Source organism: Grampus griseus, assembly GCF_964374135.1.
Source record: "Grampus griseus genome assembly, chromosome: 15".
NCBI classification, from domain to species: Eukaryota; Metazoa; Chordata; class Mammalia; order Artiodactyla; family Delphinidae; genus Grampus; species Grampus griseus.
Genome location: NC_139009.1, coordinates 45,614,529 through 45,640,939, shown reverse-complemented (window position 1 = coordinate 45,640,939; position 26,411 = coordinate 45,614,529). Strand labels below are relative to the sequence as shown.

Below are 26,411 nucleotides of genomic sequence, written 5' to 3'. Positions count from 1 at the left end.
TGAGTTGTACACATCGAAGCCGCTCACAACCCCAGAGTAGCAGTAATTTACTTCCTAGAAAGCGAAGGGTTTTGCAGAAACGCGGGGCTGACACGTCACCCGGGTACACCCCGCGACTGTACCAGCGGCAACACGGCTGTTCCGAAATCGGACTTCTGAGTCCCGGGTAGAACCGCTTCCGGCGGCACCGGAAGCCCGCGGGGGACCATTTTTGAGACGGACTAGCCTACTGACAGTCCTCCCGGGTCCGGAAGGTGATCTTTGCCCTGCGTCAGAATTCCGGCGTCCTGGACCCTACGTAGGAGCTAAGTGAGTGGGGTCTCTTAGCCGTGTCGTTCCGGTTGGCGTGTATTGTTTGGCCTAAAGTGTTAGCGGCACAGATGACAAGCAATGCGCATTGCGCATTCGGGAGGCTTTCCATTGTGCACTTAATCCATACGTGATTGTTACTTTCGGCATAACGAAAGCGCTATCCAACCAGAAGCGGCCGGCTGCTTGCTCTCCCGGCGCGCCGCGGCAGGTGTCCTCCACACCCCGACCTCCCCTGTGCCCAAGGGTTTTTGGGCTCGGGTTCCAGGCGAAGCCACCCTAGATCCGACATTCTACCGTGACTTCTTTTTACCTTTCGGATAACTCCCAAGGCTTCTAGCTGTTTCATTCAGACGTTTTCACCAGCGCAACTACATTATTTCCAACATCCTTTTTCAGGTTCCATGATAAGAATATACTAGCGGCGAAAGAACACCGAATTGGGAGTCAGAAAGCCTGGGTTCTAGTCCTGTCATTAACTAGCGGTATGACATTGGAGAAGGCTTTTTGACCTCTCTGGACTCCATTTTCCTTTTCTTTAAAATGAGGGGCTTGGAATAAGTAGCAAGTAAGGTTCCTTTTAGTTTTGGTATTTGGTTTATTGACCCCCAATGTGTTTTTCGAATCCCTGCGTCAGTGAAATAGTTGTGCTTTGGTTAATCTCCGTGTAGGACTTTTCCTCCCGTTGTATTAATCTGTGTCCTTGTTAAATCTGGTTTTAGAGTCATTAAAAAAATTTTTTTTCCCCTAAGGAATTCTGTGCTTCCTGAGCACCCTTTACTTCTGAGTTCAGGGAAATGTACCTAAATAAGATTCTTTAAATGTGCCATTCTTGAGGTGTTTAAGAATCATTATATTGGAACATTTTAAAGACAGTGGACCCCAAAGGAAGGGACTCTTGCTTATTAAACTTTGAATCAACAACCTCAGATGCAGTGCCTGGAAGATGGTGCTCATGAAATGTCTGCTGAGGAGAAAACTAGTACTTATGTTATTTTAGTTGCTCCTTCCCTTAAACACTGAAAAGCAAAGCTGTAGAAATGCAGTGTTGTGATCAGAAGAAATAGAAGACTCAAGGAGGAAAAGACTATACTACTGAGTTCTGAGCTACACTGTTGAGGTCTGTTGTGGTTTTCTCTCAGTAAACTCTTCTTTTGTCCCAAGAGTAATACTCAAAAGGCATTATTCAATAGGTATTTATTGGCATTATTCATTAGATATTTATTGGGTGCCTTCTTCCCACTCTAAAGCATCTTTTTTGGGGGGGTCAGGAAGAGGGGAAAATGTTAAGGTTGAAAGACAGTTCCAAGTAGAGGGAGCATATGCAAAGTTTCAAAGATTAGAAGACGTTGGAGATTACAGGTGAGACAGAATAACAAAAATTTGGGAGATAGGAGTGAGGGAACTATAAGAGCGTAAGAGATGGAGTGAGAGATTAACAGAAGGCAGATAATGAGTCCTTATATAGCATGTTTTTTTTTTTTTTTTTTTTTTTTTTACGGTACGCAGACCTCTCACTGCTGTGGCCTCTCCCGTTGCGGAGCACAGGCTCCGGACGCGCAGGCTCAGCGGCCATGGCTCACGGGCCCAGCCGCTCCGCGGCATGTGGGATCTTCCCGGACCGGGGCACGAACCCGTGTCCCCTGCATCGGCAGGCGGACTCTCAACCACTGCGCCACCAGGGAAGCCCTATAGCATGTTTTGAAGTTGTACATTAAACTAGGGATAATCTCCCCCCATTCTCCCAAAGAATGTTTGGCAAAGAGTTGATGAGTGCAAATTTGCATTTAAAAAAAAAATGACTGTAGTTGTGATTTGGTTAGTTGATGTTTCAGGAGTGAAAAAAGAACCCTTATAAGTTTGTTATTGTATTTCAGTGTTATTATGGTAGGAACATTAACAATAGTTCTAGTTAATATCTAGAGAGTACTTAGTACGGAATTCCATCTCTCTGGACTGTGAGCTCTTTCAGGGCAAGAACCCAGTTTTACTCATTGTTGTAACTCTAGCACAGTGTTTTGTGTGTAGTAGATATCCAATTAATATTTACTAACTTGATTTCAATATTAACCAAAATAGTATTTGAAAACTTTTTTCCTAGGAGAAACATGAACCAGAAGATACTTAAGTTGGAGAACTTGCTACGATTTCACACTATTTGTAGGCAGCTGCACAGCCTGTATCAAAGAAGAATGTTGGCACAGTGGAGGCACGTGTTTTCATCTGCTTACCTGGTGTGGACAGCTCAGCTGTACCCCCAGCCCTGGCAGACACATGCGCTCATCAGGACCGCTTTATCTCAACATAGGCTTCTGGTGACAAAGAAGGTAGTTCTAGATTTCTCTGAGTTTCTCTGTTATTTGATCTGAGATAAAAGTGCCTAGAGCCATGAGTAGAAATCCATTTTGAGTATTTTGTCATTTTTGAAATCTTTATGCCTTAATGCTACATTCCAGGCAATAAATCTTTGTGAGGAAGGGAGGTTCTAGTTAGTTGTTTAGTAATGTTGATTAATTTGCTTATTTATATCAGTGTATAACAGTGAATTAAGGAATCAGGATTTTAAATTTTAGTCTAAGGTTTAACAATTTATGGGAGTGTTGGTAGAAATAGGAGCCCTGACTGTGGTAGATATTCCAGAATAAATCTCAAAGTTTTTTCTTCCTTCTTTATGTGTTCTGAATATTTAATAGGAAAAAAAATCGCAGAAATCTCAGCTATCTTCAACAAAATCTAAAAAGGAGGTGGAGGTATGGATTGGAATGACTGTTGAGGAGCTGGCCAGAGCAATGGAAAAAGACATAGGTGAGCCAGATGATTTTATAAGGAAAAATATGGAAACGTGGAATACCTGGTATTTTATTTGCAGTGAGATTAAGGCATTCAAGGATGAAAATTAGACTAGTGGTTTAAAAAGATGTTAAGTAATTCCAATATTTTTCACTTTAGATGACAAATCCTAATTAGTTTCTTGGCTCTTTGCCAAATCTAGTTCTCTAAGATTTTGCTTTTAATAAAAGTGGAAAAGATTTTTTTAATTTGAACTAACCTTTCTTGCTCAGAAATCTCGTGGGCTATTAGAATAAGTCCAAAGAATGCTTTTGGACTGAGGGACCGTATTTATACTCATTTACTTTACTTTTGTTTCTCTATAATTCTCTAATTGCACTCATTTTGACAATTTCTGTAGTGTAGTGCCAGCAGAAAAATATTTGTAGTAATAACTACGACATTTTTTTTTCCTTAATAAATTTATTTATTTATTTTTGGCTGAGTCGGGTGTTTGTTGCTGCTCGTGGGCTTTCTCTAGTTGCAGCGAGCGGGGGCTGCTCTTCGTTGCGGTGCGCGGGCTTCTCATTGCGGTGGCTTCTCTTGTTGCGGAGCACGGGTGCTAGGCACACGGGCTTCAGTAGTTGTGGCACGCGGGCTCAGAAGTTGTGGCTCGCGGGCTCTAGAGCACAGGCTCTGTAGTTGTGGCGCATGGGCTTAGTTGCTCTGCGGCATGTGGGATCTTCCCGGACCAGGGATCGAACCCGTGTCCCCTGCATCGGCAGGCGGATTCTTATCCACTGCACCACCAGGGAAGTCCATAACTACAACTTTTCATAATACCATTTTTATTAGAAATTCAATAAAAATTGTAATTGGCCCGCTGTATCCAAGGGTTCTGCATCCGTGGATTCTACCAACCGTGAATCAGAAATATTAAAAAAAAGAAAAAAAAAATCCAGAAAGTTCCAGAAAGCAAAACTTGAATTTGTCATGCATCAGCAACTGTTTCTATAACATTACATTGTATTAGTTATTGTAAGTAGTCTAAAGATGATTTAAAATATATGGGTGGATGTGTGTAGGTTATATGCAAATACTGTGCCATTTTATATAAGGGACTTATATATAAAGTCCATGTATTTTGGTATTCAGGGGATGTCCTGGAACCATGCCCCTGCAGATACTGAGGGACTACTGTATTTATTACCAATTTAGGATTGTTGGAAGAAAATTTTCATTTCGTTTTCATTATAAACTGACATTAAAATTTAGTAAACAAGAAATGGCTTATTATTGTAACAAAATAAAGTAACAAGTGAAGCAGACTTGGCAAAAAATTACTACTAATAACATATTTATTGAGCTGTTACTATATACCAATACTTTATATGTATTAACTCATATAATTCTCACAATTCTCTAGAAGCAGGTATGATTATTATCCCCATTTATAGATTGAGAAACCAAGGCATAGAGAGGATAAATAATTGCCCAGGATTTCACAGCTACTATGTGGTGGAGCCAGGATTTTGAACCCAGGGAGTATGGCTCCAGAGCAGATGCTCTTATTCACAGACCAGATTTTCTCTCAGGAATTGTTATTTTGTAAATCACAGCAGAGCTAGAGTTTTAATGTGTATCCTGCCTGAAAGTGTTACCACTATTTGTGACAGTACATCCTCACAAAGAATAGAAAATTAGCACTCTATCTTGTGTTTTTTTTAAACTTTGCATTGGATTATGTAATCATTTTATAACTAGAAAACTTTAAGAGAACAAATGGACATGGCCATGTCATTCAGAATTTTTCCAAGGAAAACTGTATTGATATGATTTTATAAATGATATTGATAACAGACTTGATTTTTAGAACTTTTTATTATTGGCATTTTTCATATATATATATGAAAGCAGAAAGAATGGAATGATAAGCATAATGTTTGCATGAGCCAGTGATAACAATTATTAATATATCATTTAATCCATGAGTACTTACATATTGCTAAATGATAATTCTCTTTTTTTAAACATTAACACACACACGCATAACCATAATTCCTTTGTATCACCAAATAAATAGAATAATTAAAATACAGGTTTAATCCTGTGGATCAGTGCTCTAAATCCAAAACTGATTTGCTATGATTTAAATAAAAGTTATCTATTTGAAACTTATTTAATATTATAATCATACCTGTTTTGAATTTAAGATAGTTTTCATATGGTGAATATTTTTAACTGCTATATTAGCAATGTACATACATCCTAACCCCCCTGCCCCGGCTCAGTTAAAATAACTTGATGTGGGAATTCCCTGGCGGTCCAGTGGTCAGGACTCTGCGCTTTCACTGCCAGGGGTGTGGGTTCAATCCCTGGTGGGGGAACTAAGATCCTGCAAGCTGTGCAGTGCAGCCAAAAAAGAAAATTGATGTAATATTTCTGGTTAAAATGCTTTGGGTACTTTTCTACATGTAAATATTTAAGTCTTGGATAAAGATAAAATAATATGTTGATACTGTATGCATTTAATGTAGAGGGAAAAAGATTATCCCTATGTATAAGCTACCTCTCAAAAGTTTAGGATAACATATTGGAAAACTATAGTTACTGGATTATTAAGGATTTTTAGCGTTATTAGAAACAGAATTGTACTCATAATTTTTACGTTTAGAGTTTTATTGTTTTCTGAGAGCATATCCATATAGGAAAATTATGTTGTAGCATTCTTTTTAATTTAATTTTTATTTTATATTAGAGTATAATTGATCTACAATGCTGTGTTAGTTTCAGATGTACAGCATAGTGATTCAGTTATACATATACATATATCCATTCTTTTCCACATTCTTTTCCCATATAGGTTATTACAGAATATTGAGTAGTTTCCTGTGCTATACATTAGGTCCTTGTTGATTATCTATTTTATATATAGTAGTGTGTATATGTTAATCCCATACTCCTAATTTATTTATGTTTTATTTTTTTAAGTTAATTTTTATTGAAGCATAGTTGCTTTATAATGCTGTGTTAGTTTCTACTGTACAGCAAAATGAATCAGCTATACATATAGATTTATCCCCTCTTATTTGGATTTCCTTCCCATTTAGGGCACCACAGTGCCTTAAGTAGATTTCCCTGTGCTAAAGAGTATGTTCTCATTAGTTGTCTATTTTATACATAGTATCAATAGTGCCATACTCCTAATTTAAAATGTGTTTTCTTGGGGAAAAATGTGGTAGGGAAATACACAAGAAAGCATTTCTTGGCATTATTATGGAGTAGGATCAGTGAGGTGCTGAGGCTGGCTTGTACCAGTTTGTGAGCCTATTGCTAAATTATAAGGAATTATGTGAGCTGGTGTAAACACAACCATTTAAAAACTTAAGTCATAAATGGAGGTAAATAAATACTCATTAATATTTTCACTTCTTAATTATTTTACTACATTTTACTATTAATCTATGATCTTGAGGTTATTTACGTTTATTGTACCTATATGGTGGAAATACTATTTAATAGTGTGCTGCTTCACATCTCTTTTCATCTCTGTGTTCAGTGACTTCATATTGGTGGCTTGAAGTCAGACGTGGTGAGGGACAGCAGCCCCCAACCTTTTTGGCACCAGGGACTGGTTTTGTGGAAGACAATTTTTCCACTGATGGGGGGTGAGGTTGGGGGGATGATGGTTTCAGGATGATTCAAGCGCATTTATTGTGTACTTTGTTTCTATTATTATTACACTGTAATATATAATGAAATAATTATACAGCTCACCATAATGCAGAATCAGTGGGAGTCCTGAGCTTGTTTTCACTTGCCACTCACTGATAGGGTTTTGAATTGAGTCTGCAAGCAGTTGGTTTATTATGGTCTCTGTGTAGTCAAACCTCTCTCTGATAATCTGTATTTGCAGCCGCTCCCCAGCGCTAGCATCACTGCCTCATCTCCACCTCAGACCATCAGGAATCAAATTCTCATAAGGAGCCTGCAGCCTAGATCCCTTGCATGTGCAGTGTACAATAGGGTTCGTGCTCCTATGAGAATCTAATGCCACCGCTCGTCTGACAGAAGGCGCAGCTCAGGTGGTAATGCAAGCATGGGGAGCGGCTGTAAATATAAATGAAGCTTTGCTCACTCCCCAGCCGCTTACTTCCTGTTGTGCGTCCTGGTTCCTAACGGGGTTGGGCACCCCTGGTGGCGGGTATTTGTACCATGGAAATTGGGAAGTGCTATAAATCAGGACCTTTTTTTAGGAGCCTCAGAGTAAACATTTACCAGCACACTATTGAATAGGAAGTTCTTTTAGTGTAATATTCTGCGTGTTTGAAGATGCCTTTCTTTTATATCTGTCTCTCAAAATATATATTTATAGGGTGACTGAAAGTCTGGAAGCATAAAACTAGTTATTTCATTATCACCACTGATACTTTATTTATTACCCACAGGAAAATATGACTGGAATTAAAGCACATTAAGTAAAATGAAAACAAGTAATTATTTTTCCTATATTTTGCTACTTTTTGGACATCCTAAATAGATACATAAATAGTGTGTACATGTATTCTGTGATACTGTATGTGTGTGTGTGCATATATTTATGTATATACATATGTGAATATAGTCAATCCTTATTATTTGGGGATTCTGAATTGGCGAATTCCCTAAAATGTATTTGTAGCCCCAAAATTGACACTTGAAATGCTTTTGTAGTCATTCCTGGACATGCACAGAGCGGTGAAAAATTTGAGTTGCCTGACCTGATCACGCATTACTAGCTGAGGTTCAAACAAGGCAACACTCTGCCTTCTCTCCTCTCATACTGTAAACAAGTGTCATTTTTGTGGTTTATTTAGTGCCACGTTTTTCTCATTTTTGTGCTTTTTTTTGGTGATTTCGCTGTTTAAAATGGCCCCACAGCATGGTGCTGAAGTGCTGTTTAGTGTTACTAACTACAAGAAGGCTGTAATGTGCCTTACAGAGAAAATACATGTGTTAGATAAGCTTTATTGAGGCATTAGTTATAGTATAGTGCTGTTGACTGTGAGTATAATGTTAATGAATCAACAACATATATTGAATAAGATGTCTTTAAACAAAAACACATAAAACAAGATATAGCTGATGAAAATGTTGTGACCAGAGGCTGAAGGAACGTAACCCCGTATTTCCCTTCAGAGCAATGATTCAGTATTTGCTAATTCACTGTTCCCAGTGAGTTATAGAACATAATTACCTTGAATAATGAGAATCGACATGCAATTTAATGTTTTATTAATTGCTCAAGTAGTTCATAAGGTACATGGTAAATATTCAAATATTTATGAATATGCAGAAATATCAATTAATATAAATGTATCATATTTTTTTCCTTTTTTTTTTTTGATGTGGACCATTTTTAAAGTACCTTATTGGATTTGTTACAATATTGCTTCTGTTTTATGTTTTGGTTTTTTGGCCTCGAGGCATGTGGGATTTTAACTCCCCGACCAGGAATCGAACCCGCACTCCCTGCATTGGTAGGCAAAGTATTAACCATTGGGCTGCCAGGGAACTCCCTGTATCATATTTTAAAGATTATTTTCTTTTCAACTTTTTTGTGATTCGTTAACATTAGAGAAACGGATAGGTTATATAGTTATTCCTCTCATTGAGTGTATTGTTTATATAGATGTTTATCAATAGAGGTCACTTTCTGGAACATTTAATTCGTGATCCTAAAAGGTTTTATCTTGTTTCACCCAGATTGTGTATATGAATCTTTATTGAACACTGCTGTTGACATAGATTCACTAGAAGCACGCTCACATTTAGATGAAGTCTGGATCAAAGAAGTGATAAAGAAGTCAGGGATGAAGTTAAAATGGAGCAAATTAAAACAGGACAAAGTCAGAGAAAATAAAGATGCTGTAAAAAGGTAAAACTTAACTGTATAAATTGGGGGAAGGAGACCACATTGTTTTATTCACACTTTTTAATGGAAACATTTGCCTTAAAATTCCTTTTGCAATTAAAATGATGTGTGAGTATAGGTTAAACTTTTCTTCAAAGTGCTTAAAGTATCAAAAAGTATATTATAAAACTCTAAGAGTTATTTTTCTTAGTTTGCTGAGTGTATATATTGATCCTGAATTTTAAAATTTTTTTCAGTTTTGCTCACTGTTATGAAGATGCCTACAGTAGGTGGGCAGTCATTATTATTTTATCATAAGTCATTGTATGTATAAAAGAGGAAAATAGTTATGTCTAATCAAAGCTAAATGTTGTGTTTTATTGTTAATGGTAGTTCACAGAGATAACTGCAGATCAGTTCACTGGCTATAAAGTGTTTCTGATATTTAAGAAATGAAACTCCTTTGCTGTCAATTGTAGGCCCCAGGCAGATCCAGCTTTATTAATACCAAGGTCCCCAGTTGTTACTATAATGGGCCATGTTGATCATGGAAAAACGACGTTACTTGACAAACTGCGAAAAACTCAAGTGGCAGCAATGGAAGCTGGAGGCATCACTCAGCACATTGGTGCCTTTCTTGGTATGAACACAGATCACCTTACAATGTGCTTGGGAACCCCACATATTATTTTCTTAAAATAGTGTCACCGTATGAAATATATGAATTTAAAGTAAAAGAAAGGCTAAAGCCTAAAGCCATTGGTTTGATGAAATGTAGAGCTGGTGGTTAATAAAGGTTATTTTGTACAGTGTATAAGAAGAAAGTTATACCTTTTGTATTCTAGCTCATTCTTAGTTTGGTTTAATGAGCCGAAGACTCTTCAATGCTAGGTTGTCATAATGTTACCACTCATAATTGAGTAACAGCTGTCATTTGCTGAACGCCTAGCATGTGCCCAGCACTGTTCTGAGCACCTTATATGCTTTATCTTTTTTTATCTTTGCAACATCATGAGGTAGGTATTAGTATTCCTACATGCATATAAGGAGGCTGAGGCTTGTTTAGGTTGAGTTACTTGCTCAAAGTACACAGCTAGTAAAGTGGCAAAGGCAGCATTTAAACCCAAGGCTGTTGAACTCAAATCCTGAGCTTCTAACTGTGTACTAAATTGCCTCTGTTGCTCAAGACAGTTGTGCAGCTGGTGTTTGCTAATGCAGGAGTGGCTGCCTAGACAACTATCTGTCTGGTTTTTTCTCCAGAATATATTCCAGTTGGTACATTTATGAAAATAGTTATATTCTAGAAATAGGTTGAGTTTTAGTTTGAAATTATTACATGAAAAGAAAACCCTAAAGGTCTCACTGGTATGTTATCACTTTTCATTGTGGAGTGATGATCCAAATGCATTGTTCTGATTAAGATTAATGGAAAGAATAAAATTATTTTGAAGAATTATTGATTGTGTTGATAAGGTCATGTATATTCCTTTGTATTAAGGAAGTATATATTTGAGTGCTTAGAGTTCTTGGATTTCTGTTTCCACAGTTTCTCTGCCTTCTGGAGAAAAGATAACCTTTCTTGATACTCCAGGACATGCTGCTTTCTCAGCAATGAGAGCCAGAGGTGCGCAGGTGACTGACATTATCATATTGGTTGTAGCTGCAGATGATGGAGTGATGAAACAAACTGTAGAATCCATTCAGCATGCCAAAGATGCTCAAGGTACTGTGTGGCTAACTTACATGTATCAGGAAGGAAGTTGCTTTCTTTTTTTTAAAGGATCTACTACAAAGTCACTGTTTTTACATGTCGCTCATTTAATCTTCCTGGCAATCCCAGAATTATTATACCTGTTCTACAGGTAAGGTGCAAAGAAAGTTGAATTGTTTTCCCAAAGACATTAACTACTAAGAAGAGTATAGCAGGATTCAACTTGGGACTTGTGACCACAAGTATATTCCTTCCTCTACTGTTTACTTACTTGGCATGGTGTGACAATTTAACAGTCTCAGATGACTTTTTAAAAAACGTTTTAACGTTTAACAGCTATAAAAGTAAGCCTAGAATGATGAACCCCTATGTACCCATCACCTCAATTCATTAGGAGTTACAAAGTGGTGATATTCTAATTGTTATTCCTTATTCATTTATTATCTGGAATTCTTCTCTGAAAGAGACTTTTCCCTCATCTGCTTTAAATAAGTTCTTATTTGGTCAAAGGTATAAAATCGAAACTTTTGGAAAATACTTGGCTATATTCTCCCTTATTTCTCCATTTAAAAATTGTAATAATAGGGAATTCCCTGGCAGTCCAGTGGTTAGGACTGCACACTTTCACTGCCGAGGGCATGAGTTCAATCCCTGGTTGGGGAACTAAGATCTTGCAAGCCACGTGGCGTGGCCAAGAAAAAAAAAATTGTAATAATAAACCCCACACACATACTTTGTACATTCATTCTTATTGTGATATGACCCTAAACCCACTGAGAAAATACTGTTGTCTTGAGAAAATGTACCTGAAGGAATGCATCCTATTCCCCTAGGTTTATTGGCAAGAAAAAAAAGAAAGGGTTGACAATCATTGATCTAGTCCAGTGTTTTTTTCATCTCACAACATGAAAACTAAGACCCAGAGGGTGGCAGGAACTTCCCCCGTTACAGTTAATTTGCAACATGCCTGCATTTGGAATCCGGTCTTCTAGCTTGTGTTCCTCTCTTTATTTTTTAATTCCTCAAAACTACCTTTGTGGAATGGGCTATGTTCTTAATGATCCTAGGGAATATAATAAAAATAAGAATGGTAAATCTGTCAGGGACCCTGTAACAAAGCAGATGGTTGAGATATGATGAATTCCTTACATCATGCTTTCTGTACCTGTTCTCTTGGTTCCTGTTAAGTTCCAGCTGATCGATATAGAATGTACTTTTTCATAATAATAGGCTGTGGATTGCATAGCTCTTTCGTGTCTATTTTCAATTTCTATTCCTTTGATACCTGAGAAAATTGCAGAGTTGGTGAAACTCAATCAGAGAATTATCTCCTAGAATTTTGTGTGAGTTCTCTAATGAAAGGGTATGTTTAGTAATGACAAGTAGATTATAAGATTATTTGGTTCATTCATTAAGTAAACATTTATTGAGAATCTACTTTGTGTCAGTCACTCAGCTAAGTGTGTATGAAGAAAGAGTTGCTGTAAATCCTAAAAGAAAGTCTACAATAATGGTACTTAGTTTCACCCCAGGGTGAGATGTTGGGTTTTAACAGGGAACTCCTGGAAAGAAGAGGCAAATGATCTAGTGGTATTAGAATTAGAATCTTCTCTTGATTTTTTTTTCTGGAGATTATCTCTAGTGTAGTTGCTGATCTTGCTTTCGGATTTAAGGATAGTCCTTTCTCTACCCTAAGTACTGTTGTGTGTTTTGTTTTTGTTTTTTAATAATCATAATTGCGTATTCTTTATACAGAATCTTATAATTGCAGTTTTGACATCTCTCATCTGGAATCCTTCATGTGTATAAAGCAGAGTAGGTGGGTGTAAAGTGGATCTTTTTAGGTCTTTTGTTAGATAAATACATCCGCTGGGTCAAGAGAAAGCCAGAAAACGTTGGCATCTTTCATTGTGAATACCTGGAGTTGAAGTGTCATCATTTGCACTCTTCTTAACTCTGTCTCTTTCAGTTCCTATTGTCCTTGCCATAAACAAATGTGACAAAGCTGAGGCTGATCCTGAGAAAGTGAAAAAAGAACTGCTAGCTTATGATGTGGTATGTGAGGATTATGGAGGCGACGTTCAAGCAGTGCATGTTTCTGCACTCACGGTAAGTGCGGGCACCTCAGAGACAGTGTGTTCATATGGGAGTGCTACACATCATGCACATAGTGCCTTATACCTAGAGAACATTTTGACATCCATAATTTCTGTTGTTGTTTAAAAATTCTCTGAGAACTAGGCGAAGCTGGTATCATTATCCTAGTTTGGCAGATTAGAAATTAGGCTCAGAAAGATTAGTCATCAATCCAGAGGGGTCAGGTTTACCTATTCTTTTCTTACTACGAGGTACTTAGAATGAAGAGAATAAGTGGTGAATGATGTGGGGATAGGATAATAGTAGGATAAAAACTTTTAAGCAGAAACGAAATTCAGTTGGTAATAAAAAGTGCTCGTTTTTAAAGTGAAAAACTATAGAATAGGTCTTAGGGCATTTAAGAGAAATTTAAACAAATAAAACTTTTTACTAATACAGTGTTGAAATATTTGGGTTCAGTTTGTTATTGATTGACTCAGTGTTTCTGTGAACTAAATTGCTGTAAGTTTTATAATGTTATTTATGATGAATTCCATTTTCTTTTAAATTACCAATTATTCTCTTCTGGATAAAATACACCAAGGAAGCTCAGTACCTGCTTTGTGATAGCATTTTCCAATTCTCTTGTCCTAAACAGGTTGCTGCTAAGTAAAAATTTCCTTTTTTGTCCATTCTTACCATATTCCATGGTTTACTTGTAATATGGACTTTTTTTCTTCTGATCATTCGATGAAGAAATTGTACTTTATTTGGCCACCTTCCTCCAATTAAGTCTCATTTTATCTTTACTTTTCCTAAATTTGTTACCTCCAAGATGATTAGAAATTATGCCTCTGTTAATAGTAAAATTATGCCTCTTTTTCTCTGAAACTCATAAAATGCCACCTTACTTGTCTTCTTTCTACTATACCTTGATTGTTACTACGATGTGAAAACCAGATGGCAAGATTAGAACATTTGAAGACATGACCACCTTTTCTGCCCAGATATTAGATGAGTAGATAGATAGATGTAAAGCTGCTTAGGCAAATTTGGAGGCATGGCAAAGATGAATCCTGGGAATGGAGGTAAGAGAGTGGCAGGGAAGTAAGATGAGGCCTTCTTTTCTGATGAAGAATAGAGGACTCTTCATGCAAAGAAACAACCCCAGCTCTGCTTTTCAGAGCAGCATTTTGTAAATTGGAATAAATACTAGGAATAAGTAGATGGGTACGAAAAGTGTTTAGTTAGTTTTGTTACAGTTGTTTCTGTTGCTTTATATTGTAACAATTGTGAGCAAGCTCTTAGCTGACATGGAGAATGGAAAAATCCCTTGTCTATCAGTTCCAGTTCCATCACCCGTTAATCAGCTGCATGATCTTGGAGACTTAGAAAGCATAGTAGACATAGATCATTAAATGTGAAAGAATCATCTAATCTAGCTCCTTCATTTTACAGTTGAGGAAAGGTGATCCAGGAGGTGAACTGATTTTCCAAGGTTGTACAGCTGGTAGTTGCAGAGTATAGGTTATAGTTTGGGTCTAGTCAGTGCTTTTTCTCCTTATTTATTTAATAAGAGTAAGTAGTGTTTGATTTACTTATTTTACAGGATTCTTGAGTGGATCAGATGAAATCAGTGAAAGCTTGTTCAATTGGATAGAACTTCAATTGTAATGTAGCACTGTAAAGAAAGTGAGAGGAAGAAAACACAATTGTAGAGACAGATGGAGGACAGAGGGTGAAAGAAGCATGTGTTTATAAAAGGGTATTAACAGGGCTTCCCTGGTGGCGCAGTGGTTGAGAGTCTGCCTGCCGATGCAGGGGACGTGGATTCGTGCCCCGATCCGGGAAGATCCCACATGCCGCGGAGCGGCTGGGCCCGTGAGCCATGGCCGCTGGGCCTGCGCGTACTCCGCAACGGGAGAGGCCACAACAGTGAGAGGCCCGTGTACCGCAAAAAAAAAGGGTATTAACGAACTCTAGTAGATATTCTTAAAAAAATATAGATAGATAGATAGATGGATAATATATATATTATATATGTATAATATCTATCTATATATGTATAGCCACTGTTTGTTGCAAGATCAGTCCCTGGGTCAGATTTTCTTGCTTATCTCTTCTTCCCTCCCTCCCTTCCTCCCTCCCTTCCTTCTTTCCTTCTGTCAAATAGGGTAATTCATGTTTTGGGGGTTTTCTTAAACATCTTTATTAGAGTATAATTGCTTTACAATGGTGTGTTAGTTTCTGCTTTATAACAAAGAGAATCAGCTATACATATATCCCCATATCTCCTCCCTCTTGCATCTCCCTCCCACCCTCCCTATCCCAGCCCTCTAGGTGGTCACAAAGCACTGAGCTGATCTCCCTGTACTATGCGGCAGCTTCCCACTAGCTATCAGTTTTACATTTGGTAGTGTATATAAGTCCATGCCACTCTTACTTTGTCCCAGCTTACCCTTCCCCCTCCCCGTATCCTCAAGTCCGTTCTCTACGTCTGCATCTTTATTCCTGTCCTGCCCCTAGGTTCTTCATAACCATTTTTTCTTTCTTTTTTTAGATTCCATATATATGTGTTAGCATACGGTATTTGTTTTTCTCTTTCTGACTTACTTCACTCTGTATGACAGACTCTAGGTCCATCCACCTCACTACAAATAACTCAGTTTCCTTTCTTTTTATGGCTGAGTAATATTCCATTGTGTAACTGTGCCACATCTTCTTCATCTGTTCATCTGTCTGTGGACACTTAGGTTGCTTCCATGTCCTGGCTATTGTAAATACAGCTGCAGTGAACACTGTGGGACATGACTCTTTGAACAATGGTTTTCTCAGGGTATATGCCCAGTAGTGGGATTGCTGGGTCATATGGTAGTTCTACATTTAGTTTTTTAAGGAACCTCCATACTGTTCTCCATAGTGGCTGTATCAATTTACATTCCCACCAACAGTGCAAGAGGGTTCCCTTTTCTCCACACCCTCTCCAGCATTTATTCTTGTACATTTTTTGATGATGGCCATTCTGACCGGTGTGAGGTGATACCTCATTGTAGTTTTGACTTGTGTTTCTCTAATGATTAATGATGTTGAGCCTTCTTTCATGTGTTTGTTGGCAATATGTATATCTTCTTGGAGAAATGTCTATTTAGGTCTTCTGCCCATTTTTGGATTGGGTTGTTTGTTTATTTGATACTGAGCTGCATGAACTGCTTGTAAATTTTGACGATTAATCCTTTGTCAGTTGCTTCATTTGCAAATATTTCCTCCCATTCTGAGGGTTGTCTTTTCATCTTGTTTATGGTTTCCTTAGCTGTGCAAAAGCTTTTAAGTTTCATTAGGTCCCATTTGTTTATTTTTGGTTTTATTTCCATTTCTCTAGGAGGTGAGTCAAAAAGGATCTTGCTGTGATTTATGTCATAGAGTGTTCTGCCTATGTTTTCCTCTAAGAGTTGTATAGTGTCTGGCCTTACATTTAGGTCTTTAATCCATTTAGAGTTTATTTTTGTGTATGGTGTTAGGGAGTGATCTAATCTCATACTTTTACATGTACCTGACCAGTTTTCCCAGCACCACTTATTGAAGAGGCTGTCTTTTCTCCACTGTACATTCCTGCCTCCTTTATCAAAGATAAGGTGACCATATGTGCGTGGGTTTATCTCTGGGCCTTCTATCCTGTTCCATTGATCTATATTTCTGTTTTTGTGCCAGTACCATACTGTCTTGATTACTGTAGCTTTGTAGTATAGTCTGAAGTCAGGGAGCCTGATTCCCCCAGCTCTGTTTTTCGTTCTCAAGATTGCTTTGGCTATTCGGGGTCTTTTGTGTTTCCATACAAATTGTGAAATTTTTTGTTCTAGTTCTATGAAAAATGCCATTGGTAGTTTGATAGGGATTGCATTGAATCTGTAGATTGCTTTGGGTAGTAGAGTCATTTTCACAATGTTGATTCTTCCAATCCAAGAACCTGGTATATCTCTTCATCTGTTTGTATCATCTTTAATTTCTTTCATCAGTGTCTTATAGTTTTCTGCATACAGGTTTTTTATCTCCTTAAGTAGGCTTATTCCTAGCTATTTTATTCTTTTTGTTTCAGTGGTAAATGGTAGTGTTTCCTTAATTTTTCTTTCAGATTTTTCATCATTAGTGTATAGGAACTCAAGAATTTTCTGTGCATTAATTTTGTATCCTGCTACTTTACCAAATTCATTGATTAGCTCTAGTAGTTTTCTGGTAGCATCTTTAGGATTCTCTATGTATAGTATCATGTCATCTGCAAACAGTGACAGCTTTACTTCTTCTTTTCCGATTTGGATTTCTTTTATTTCTTTTTCTTCTCCGATTGCTGTGACTAAAAGTTCCAAAACTATGTTGAATAATGGCAGTGAGACTGGGCAGCCTTGTCTTGTTCCTGATCTTAGTGGAAATGCTTTCAGTTTTTTACCATTGAGAAAGGTGTTGGCTGTGGGTTTGTCACATATGACCTTTATTATGTTGAGGTAAGTTCCCTTTATGCCTACCCTCTGGAAGGTTTTTATCATAAATGGGTGTTGAATTTTGTCAAAAGCTTTGTCTGCATCTATTGAGTTGATCATATGGTTTTTCTTCTTCAGTTTGTTAATATGGTGTATCACATTGATTGATTTGCGTATATTGAAGAATCCTTGCATTCCTGGGATAAACCCCACTCGATCATGGTGTATGATCCTTTTAATGTGCTGTTGGATTCTTTTTGCTAGTATTTTGTTGAGGATTTTTGCGTCTATGTTCATCAGTGATATTGGCCTGTAGTTTTCTTTCTTTGTAACATCTTTGTCTGGTTTTGGTATCAGGGTGATGGTGGCTTCGTAGAATGATTTTGGGAGTGTTCCTCCCTCTGCTATATTTTGGAAGAGTTTGAGAAGTATAGGAGTTAGTTCATCTCTAAATGTTTGATAGAATTCACCTGTGAAGCCATATGATCCTGAGCTTTTGTTTCTTGGAAGATTTTTAATCACAGTCTCAATTTCAGTGCTTTTGATTGGTCTGTTTATATTTTCTATTTCTTCCTGGTTCAGTCTTGGAAAGTTGCGCATTTCTAAGAATTTGTCCATTTCTTCCAGGTTGTCCATTTTATTGGCCTATAGTTGCTTATAGTAATCTCTCATGATCCTTTGTATTTCTGCAGTGTTAGTTCTTACTTCTGCTTTTTCATTTCTAATTCTATTGATTTGAGTCTTTTTTTTTTTTTTTTTTTTTGGCGGTACACGGGCCTCTCACTTTTGTGACCTCTCCTGTTGCGGAGCACAGGCTCCAGATGCGCGGCTCAGCGGCCATGGCTCACAGGCCCAGCTGCTCCATGGCATGTGGGATCTTAGCGGACTGGTGCACGAACCCATGTCCCCTGCATCGGCAGGCGGACTCTCAACCACTGCGCCACCAGGGAAGCCCTCTCCCTTTTTTTCTTGATGAGTCTGGCTAATGGTTTATCAATTATGTTTATCTTCTCAAAAACCCAGCTTTTAGTTTTATTGATCTTTGCTATTTTTTCCTTCATTTCGTTTTCATTTATTTCTGATCTTTATGGTTTCTTTCCTTCTGCTAACTTTGGGTTTTTTTTGTTCTTCTTTCTCTAGTTGCTTTAGGTGTAAGGTTAGGTTGTTTATTTGAGATGTTTCTTGTGTCTTGAGGTAAGATTGTATTGCTATAAACTTCCCTCTTAGAACTGCTTTGCTGCATCCAATAGGTTTTGGTTTGTCGTGTTTTCATTGTCATTTGTTTCTAGGTATTTTTTTATTTCCTCTTTGATTTCTTCAGTGATCTCTTGGTTATTAAGTAGTGTATCGTTTAGCCTCCATGTGTCTGTATGTTTTACAGATTTTTTTCCTGTAATTGATATCTAGTCTCGTAGTATTGTGTAATTCATGTTTTTAATGCTTAAAGAGAAAAGTGTAACTGTCGAGAATTATTTGGCTTTCTGATCCTGGTATTTACATTTACAGATATTATTTATTAATGTATATTAACAGGGTTTTTGTTATTAAAGGGCGATAACATGATGGCTTTGGCAGAGGCAACAATTGCTCTTGCAGAAATGTTAGAATTGAAAGCAGACCCTACTGGTCCAGTTGAAGGAACAGTAATAGAATCTTTCACAGACAAAGGAAGAGGGTAGGTCTGTTAAAATGGTTGCTTTCTAATAATTTTATTTCATTGTTTTTGTGACTTGATTATATAACAGTATCTTATGTTTATTGCACATTATTGTTAGTCCCTGAACAATATTTTCAAAGCATTTGTTTTAAAAAATATTGATTTCCCTGGCAGTCCAGTGCTTAAGACTCCACGCTTCCACTGCAGGGGGCACGAGTTCGACGCCTGGTTGGGGAAGTTCTGCATGCCGCTGCGGTGCAGCCAAAAAATATATATTTTTTTAAAATAAAAATAAAAAGTACTTTATTGCACTGGCACACAGAACACAAACATGCAGGTATCAGTAGATCTTAGCAAATATGTGTATACACTTAGTAGTCATATTTAGGTGACTTAGTAGTTCAATTTGCTTGGTATCTTTTTTTCTCCCCACTGACTTAACTGAATTGCTAAAGCCTTATAGACTAACATAACTTGGAATAAAATGGCAATTGTTGCATTTTAGGGTTTCTAAATTCTTTATGTTCTTACCCATTAATATATAGTAAGATTGTTGGAATAGTGTTCTCTTCTTTAATTTCCCTCCCTATTAGCAAAAGAGGTCTTTTCACTGCTTAACAAATTATAGAAAGGAGATTAGGATTCTGTCAGAACACTTAGCTGTCTGCACCCTTCACTACCATAACCTTACAAGAAATGTTTTTTGTTTTCTTTTAATTGTAAAAATTGCATAATATTAAATTTACCATCTTAACTATTTTGAAACGTACAGTTTAGTAGTATTAAGTATATTCATATTGTTGTGCAACAGATCTCTAGAACTTTTTCATCTTGCAAAACAAACTCTGTACCCATGAAGCACTAATTTCCCCGCCCTCCTCCACCCAGCCTTTGGCAGCTATCTTTCAGTAGTTGTTTCCATGATTTTGGCTACTTTAGATACTTCATATGAGTGGAATCATGTAATATTGTCCTTTTTGACTGGCTTATTTCATTTAGCATATGTTCGTCCAGGAGGTTCATCCGTATTCTAGCATGTGACAGGATTTTCTTTTTTTAAGGTTTTATAATATTCCATTATACATACATACTGCATGTTCTTTATCCATTCTTCCACTGATGGACATTTAGCTTGTAATTTTGAAGAAATGTCTTTATAGTATGAAAAACTGTTTGAGAAGTTGAGAAGTGGTGGAATTAACCCTGTGTGTTCAAATTATATATTTTTTAATCTCATAAAGATATCTTTACTGAGAAAGTGCCATTATATCATGATTATGGCATTAAGAGTATATACTTCTATTTTCATATTAGTCCTGTTACTACAGCTATAATTCAAAGAGGAACTTTGAGAAAAGGCTCCATTCTGGTTGCTGGAAAGAGTTGGGCAAAAGTACGCTTAATGTTTGATGAAAATGACAAAGTAATCAATGAGGCCTGTCCCAGCATGCCAGTGGGAATTATAGGCTGGAGAGACTTCCCTTCTGCAGGAGATGAAATTCTTGAAGTAGAATCTGAGGTATATCAAGCTTAATTCCTCTACAGTAGATATGATATAATGATTTAAAATATCAATCTATAATGTTATACCAAATAAGTAATAAATAATTCAGGACTATAACGGGCTGTGAGGGGGGGCTAGTGATGTCATTTTAGAGTTTGGCTGTAAAATTTGGCTTTTAAAATTTGAGATAAGATTTTTAAATAATTTCAAATTTACACAAAGCCTCCATATAAATGTTTTGTAAGTTTCTTAAAACTTTAAAATTAGTGGTTTCATATATGAGCTAGGCTAATTTCATAGTGGAGGAAAAAACCAGCAGTTACTGGTTTCTATTTAGTTAAATAATTCCCTTTTTTTTTTTTCCCCTATAAAGCCAAGGGCACGTGAAGTTGTTCACTGGAGGAAGTATGAGCAAGAACAGGAGAAAAATAAAGAGGATCTGGAATTAATAGAAGAAAAACGAAAGGAACACCAAGAAGCACATCGGAAAGCCCGCGAGAAGTATGGCACTTTGCACTGGAAGGCGAGGTCATTTATAAAGTACAAAATAAAAAAACAGCAGCAACCCTTAAAGCCAAAAGAAAAAGCAGGAGGAGATTCAAATGTACTTCCTATAATTATTAAAGGTGACTTTTAAAAGATTTTACTTTACATCTCATTTTAGGAATATATGTATTTCGTCATTCTCACAATTAATTTGGCCATTAAATTTAAGCCAAAATGATTTCAGTATTTTGGGGGGGGAATTTTAAAAAATTGAGATATACTTGACATGTAACATTATATTAGTTTCATGATGATTCAGTATTTGCATATATGGTGAAATGATCACCATAATAAGTCTAGTTAACATCTGTCACCATGCTTAGTTATAAAATTTTTTTTTCTTGTGATGAGCACTTTTAATATCTACTCTCTTAGCAACTTTCAAATATGCAGTGAAGTGTTATTAACTATAGCCACCGTGCTGCATATTATATTCCCATGACATATTTACTTTATAACTGGAAGTTTGTACCTTTTGACCCTCTTCACCCTTTTTGCCCACCCCCTCACTGGGGGAGATTTCCTTAGTAAACATTTATCTAGTGGATTTTGTTGTAAATGTACATTTGGTTCTTTATACTTTATTCAGTTAAGTAGATACTTATAATGCTAAACCTAAAGAAAAGTGGATTTTGTGGTAAATGCTATTCCTATTATTGCTTTAAATAGATTATTGTCATTTTTGTGTCTGTTAATTTCTAACTCCTATCACCAATAATTTTAAACTTTTGCTGCATTTAGGTGATGTTGACGGTTCCGTAGAGGCCATTTTGAACATTATGGATACCTATGATGCTTCACATGAGTGTGAACTAGAGTTAGTACATTCTGGTGTGGGTGATATTAGTGAAAATGATGTTAACCTTGCTGAAACATTTCATGGTGAGGATTCCATTTCCTGTTTTTTTAACTGTGTTCCCTAGAGCATACTCTGAACCATTTGCTTCTGTCTTTTCTTGCTGGGCTAGTCACACCTGACATTTTACCCCCATCGGTATCCCCCTTCCTGTTGCAGTTCAGTCTCAGCTAGTGATTGAGGGCAAGTGGGATGTGCAGTATTGCAGCCACAGCTCCACTGTGGCTGTCATTGTTGTACTGAAACTTTGGGGAACTATTTCAAGCCCCAGTAGTATTTCTTGAATGTACCATTACTGCCTCCTCACCACTTCCAGGTTCCCCCCCAACCCAGGCTTGGTTCTCTCTCTCTCTCTCTTTCATTTAGACTTTTTGAATGCTCTTCAATCTGCAATCAGCCTACTCAGTACTTTCCTTCATCTTTTACTTTTGGTTGCCTATTTTTGTTTACTTATAATTTTACAAATTATATTTTTCTTAAATCAAAAGCTCTTTTTAGCTTTATATGCCTTGAAGAAAAGGGGACTGTTTGTGAGTCAAACTTACGATACATGGAAAGGGGACTCATGACTGCATGACTGTCGCTTTAACTAGGTTTAACATCTAGGCAAAGCACCAGTGTTATTGAGTGATTAATGAATCATTTAGGAAGGGGGTACTTCATGACCTAACTTGATTAGAATTAGATGTTACCTCTACTACTGAAAAGATGTTTTCAATAATGTTGGTTATTTCAAAGTATTTTATGGGCACTGACTTTTCTATTAATGCAGATAGTATGATGCATTGAATGATTTCTTAATGATAATAAGACTTTCAAGGTGGTTCTGTTTTTCTCCTGATTAAGCCATTTGCGTAAATTTTTTTTCACACCCCCAACGTATTTGCAGTTAAATACATTATTTGTTCTTTGGTAAAATGGTCAGCTCCATGGAACTTCTTTCATTTCTTAAACAACTCTTGAACTTTACCAATTAAGTAACTACAGTTGACACTTGAACAACACGGGTTTGAACTGCGGGTCCACTTATACGTGGATTTTTTCAATAGTAAATATTACAGTGTACTACAAGATCCGAGGTTGGTTAACTCCTCGGATGTGGAGGAACCGCAATTATATGGAGGGCCAACCATAAATTACGCTCGGATTTTCAACTACACGGAGGATTGGTGCCCCTAACACCTGTGTTGCTCAAGGGTCATCTGTATTTTTTGAATATCTTTTGGCCAGCTGAATATCTAAAAGCAAACAACAAAAGTTGTAGACTATAAGATTATAATTAATAACAGAATTGTTATTAAAATAATGTAGTATTTCAGTTCTAATCATTTTTTTCTTATTTCTCTGGTATGAAAGCTTCGTTTAGCATATTGCCTTGCACGTAATGGTCATTTAAAATAATGTTCCTTAAATGATTGGATTTAAAAATCATAAAGAAATTTTCCTTGTTTAATAAGCCACAGTAGAATTTATAAAATCCTTTCATTAATTTAAAAAATTAACTAGTTTTCATGAGAAAAAATTGTAGAATTTACCTCTCCTACTCACTTTTAATTTACATAGAAGCAAAAAATTTAGATTTGAGTTTTTGCTTGGAAGACAAACTGTTTAATGCAATATTTGTGCTACTTTATTGTATTTATGCTTTCCAGGTGTTATATACGGCTTCAATGTGAATGCAGGCAATGTTATCCAGCAGTCGGCTGCAAAAAAAGGAGTAAAAATTAAACTTCACAAAATCATTTACCGTCTTATTGAAGATTTGCAGGAGGAACTGAGCAGTAGATTGCCCTGCATTGTGGAAGAGCACACAATAGGTGAGTGTTCACTGAATGTTTAAACATTCGTATCTAACCTGCTGTAAATAACACTTGAAAGCAAAGTTTAAGGGAAATGTATTTTGCTGTTTAAATATGTTCACTGTTCCAACACATATCCTGTGTTCTAGAAAAAAATGACTACTATAGATAAAGGTTCAGTGTAACTTCGTATGAATTATAAACACCTGCCCTCTGCAAGGTGTTGTGCTTTTGGCTGTGAGGATACAAAGGCAAATAAGGCAGTAAGAACTTGCCCTCTAGTTAGACATAAACCACTAATTGTAATACAGAGTAGACTGGGATGGGAGGCATAAACATTATTAACAGTGTTGTGGAAGGAGCCATTGATTTTGTCCAGCAGCTGGCAAAGAAATCCACCATGAGAAGGAAATTTACATTTAAATATTAAACATTTAAAAATATTTTTTTCTAACATATCCCTTGGCCAGTTTAACGGCTAAATTTATTTCAGATGGACTGAATCAGTTTATCTCTTCTCTTTCCTCCCCACATCCGGATATTTTTGGTTAACTTTTAATTTTGATGATAGTTTTATATTTCCAGAAAAACTACTGGAGAAGTATAAGCAACTCCCTCCCACTTCACCAGTTGTTTACATTTTGCCCCATTTGTTTTAGTCCTCCCCCTTCAAACACACACACACACACACACACACACATTTTTTTTCTGGGCCATTTGATAGTAAATTTGAGATATCGTGTTCATTTGCCCGTAAATATTTGCATTTCCTAAACACAAGGATGTTCTCGTATAAAACTGCAGAACAAGTATCAAACTCAGGAAATTGAACATTAATACTCTTATCTAAGTCAACAAGTATCAAACTCAGGAAATTGAACGTTAATACTCTTATCTAAGTCACAGTCCATGTTCCAATTTTGTTCATTGTCCCTGTATAATGTACTTTATAAATATATATTTTTCCCTCAGTCCAGGATCACAGATTAGGTTCTTCAGTCTTTTGACCGTGACATTTTTGACGTGTATATAGGCCAGTGATTTTGTTGAATGTACTTTAATTTGATTTGTCTGTTTCCTCATGATGAGACTCAGTATTTGCATTTTTGGTCCACAGTACAGATTTATTTTAGGCTTTTCTGACCTACTTAACATGATCACACAGAGATTTGTATGTTCTTGTGCTAAGAGCAATTTGGAAAACTGAGTCATATGAGGGTTTCCAGGGGTAAGAGCGAGCACCAAATAACACTAATTCTAGAAAACTGGTACATTATAGTGTGTGGTACTGTGTCATTATTGGAATTTGTTTTAAATTTCAGTCAGTAAAAAAAAATTAAGCTGACTCACAGAATTAGTACTCTTAAGTGTATATAAATTACCCATGGTGAGATTAAAAATAAATCAGGCAACAAGGGATGGTCCATTCAAGAAAATATATTGAGGGACAACTGAAAATCAGGTTTTCATGGAGCAGACAGGAATTATACTAATCTTATCAACTGATAGCATCTTCTATTGCATTTTATTCATCCAAAAAAGTGAACATTTCATTTATTTTTCATTCTTTTGGTAAGCACATGTAGTTTTGTTGATTTTCTTTTCCAAGAATACCCAAGGATTTTCATGTTTTTATTTCTAATATTGGCCAGGAAAGTAAAGTTGGTTGAGTTAGAGAAAATTAGGACTTTCTTGCACGAGTTTGTAATTTTTCTCACACCTTTAACTGTTACTCTGCCGAATGTCAGAAATTATGTATTTCTCAGAATTTTTGTTTTCTGTATACTTAATGTTCTCTTCTTCCTAAAGGTGAGGCTTCTATACTAGCTACCTTCTCTATAACAGAAGGGAAGAAAAAAGTTCCTGTGGCCGGCTGCAGAGTCCAAAAGGGACAGTTAGAAAAACAAAAAAAATTTAAATTAATACGTAATGGACATGTTATTTGGAAGGGTAAGCAACATAAAACTCTTTCTATAATATCATATCCAGTCACCAAAACCTGATGATCCTGGGTAACTGAAATCTTTCACTCCCATAATCCTAGTTCAGGCCACTTCTTGCTAACTCATATCTGGCCTCCAGTCCTAATGACTCTCCCAGGATTGTTAGTCCCCAAATCTTTCTAAGGTTCTAAAAATTGGCCCCAAACTACCTTTCCAGCCATGTCTCTCCTACACTTGGATCCACATCATTATATTTTCATCCTTTCTTAACAAGCTTGTGCCTGCATCGTCTTCATCCTGGTGTAACTCATTCTTCAAGTCCTGAGTATAACCCCCATCCCCTGTAAAGTGTTAACCTTTGAAAAGGGAGACAGTACTTTTCGCTACAAATCACATCTTGTTTATAGCAAACTTCATTTTTCTTTGGTTTCCCTGGTATTTTGTCCATCTTTTAACATGACAGGACTGTAAAATCTGTAAGAATTTCAGTGTAATTTTTTCCTTTTAACACCAGACTACAACTGCACTTGTTGGGTACTTATTTGAGTTATATGAACCATACGTTTTTTTTCTCTTTTTTAAGGCTCATTAATCTCACTGAAACACCATAAAGATGATATTTCAGTCATCAAAACTGGAATGGATTGTGGTCTTAGTTTGGATGAAGAAAAGATAGAATTTAAAGTGGGAGATGATATTGTCTGTTATGAAGAAAAGGAAGTTCTAGCCAAGACTTCTTGGGATCCAGGATTTTAAAATTGTATTAAAAATGTAAATAATTAAATGTTTTGCTTTATTACAGAGCAACTAGTTTCGTCTTACTAAAGGTAATAATTCACCACTCACTACTGGTCAGAAAGTTCTGCCGAGCATTAA

General features: G+C 36.6%; 1 protein-coding gene across 5 annotated transcripts; it reads left to right on the top strand.

The window, feature by feature from the left end:
- Nucleotides 1–222: 222 nt before the first annotated feature.
- Nucleotides 223–26,411, top strand: MTIF2 (mitochondrial translational initiation factor 2). Of its 5 annotated transcripts, XM_082672115.1 has the most exons (15): nt 243–309; nt 709–794; nt 2,411–2,636; nt 3,003–3,114; nt 8,824–8,995; nt 9,451–9,611; nt 10,518–10,694; nt 12,652–12,791; nt 18,781–18,905; nt 20,202–20,406; nt 20,765–21,017; nt 21,679–21,819; nt 23,446–23,610; nt 25,402–25,542; nt 26,119–26,411. In XM_082672115.1, exons 3-15 carry the CDS (start codon nt 2,418–2,420, stop codon nt 26,289–26,291), a joined length of 2,184 nt encoding a protein of 727 aa, XP_082528241.1. In that variant the 5' UTR covers nt 243–309; nt 709–794; nt 2,411–2,417; the 3' UTR covers nt 26,292–26,411. The 5 variants fall into 5 exon arrangements, with proteins under 5 accessions (XP_082528243.1, XP_082528240.1, XP_082528241.1 ...); XM_082672114.1 differs by lacking the exon at nt 709–794 and having other exon boundaries at nt 232–309; nt 26,119–26,410; XM_082672116.1 differs by lacking the exons at nt 243–309; nt 709–794 and adding an exon at nt 1,297–1,429.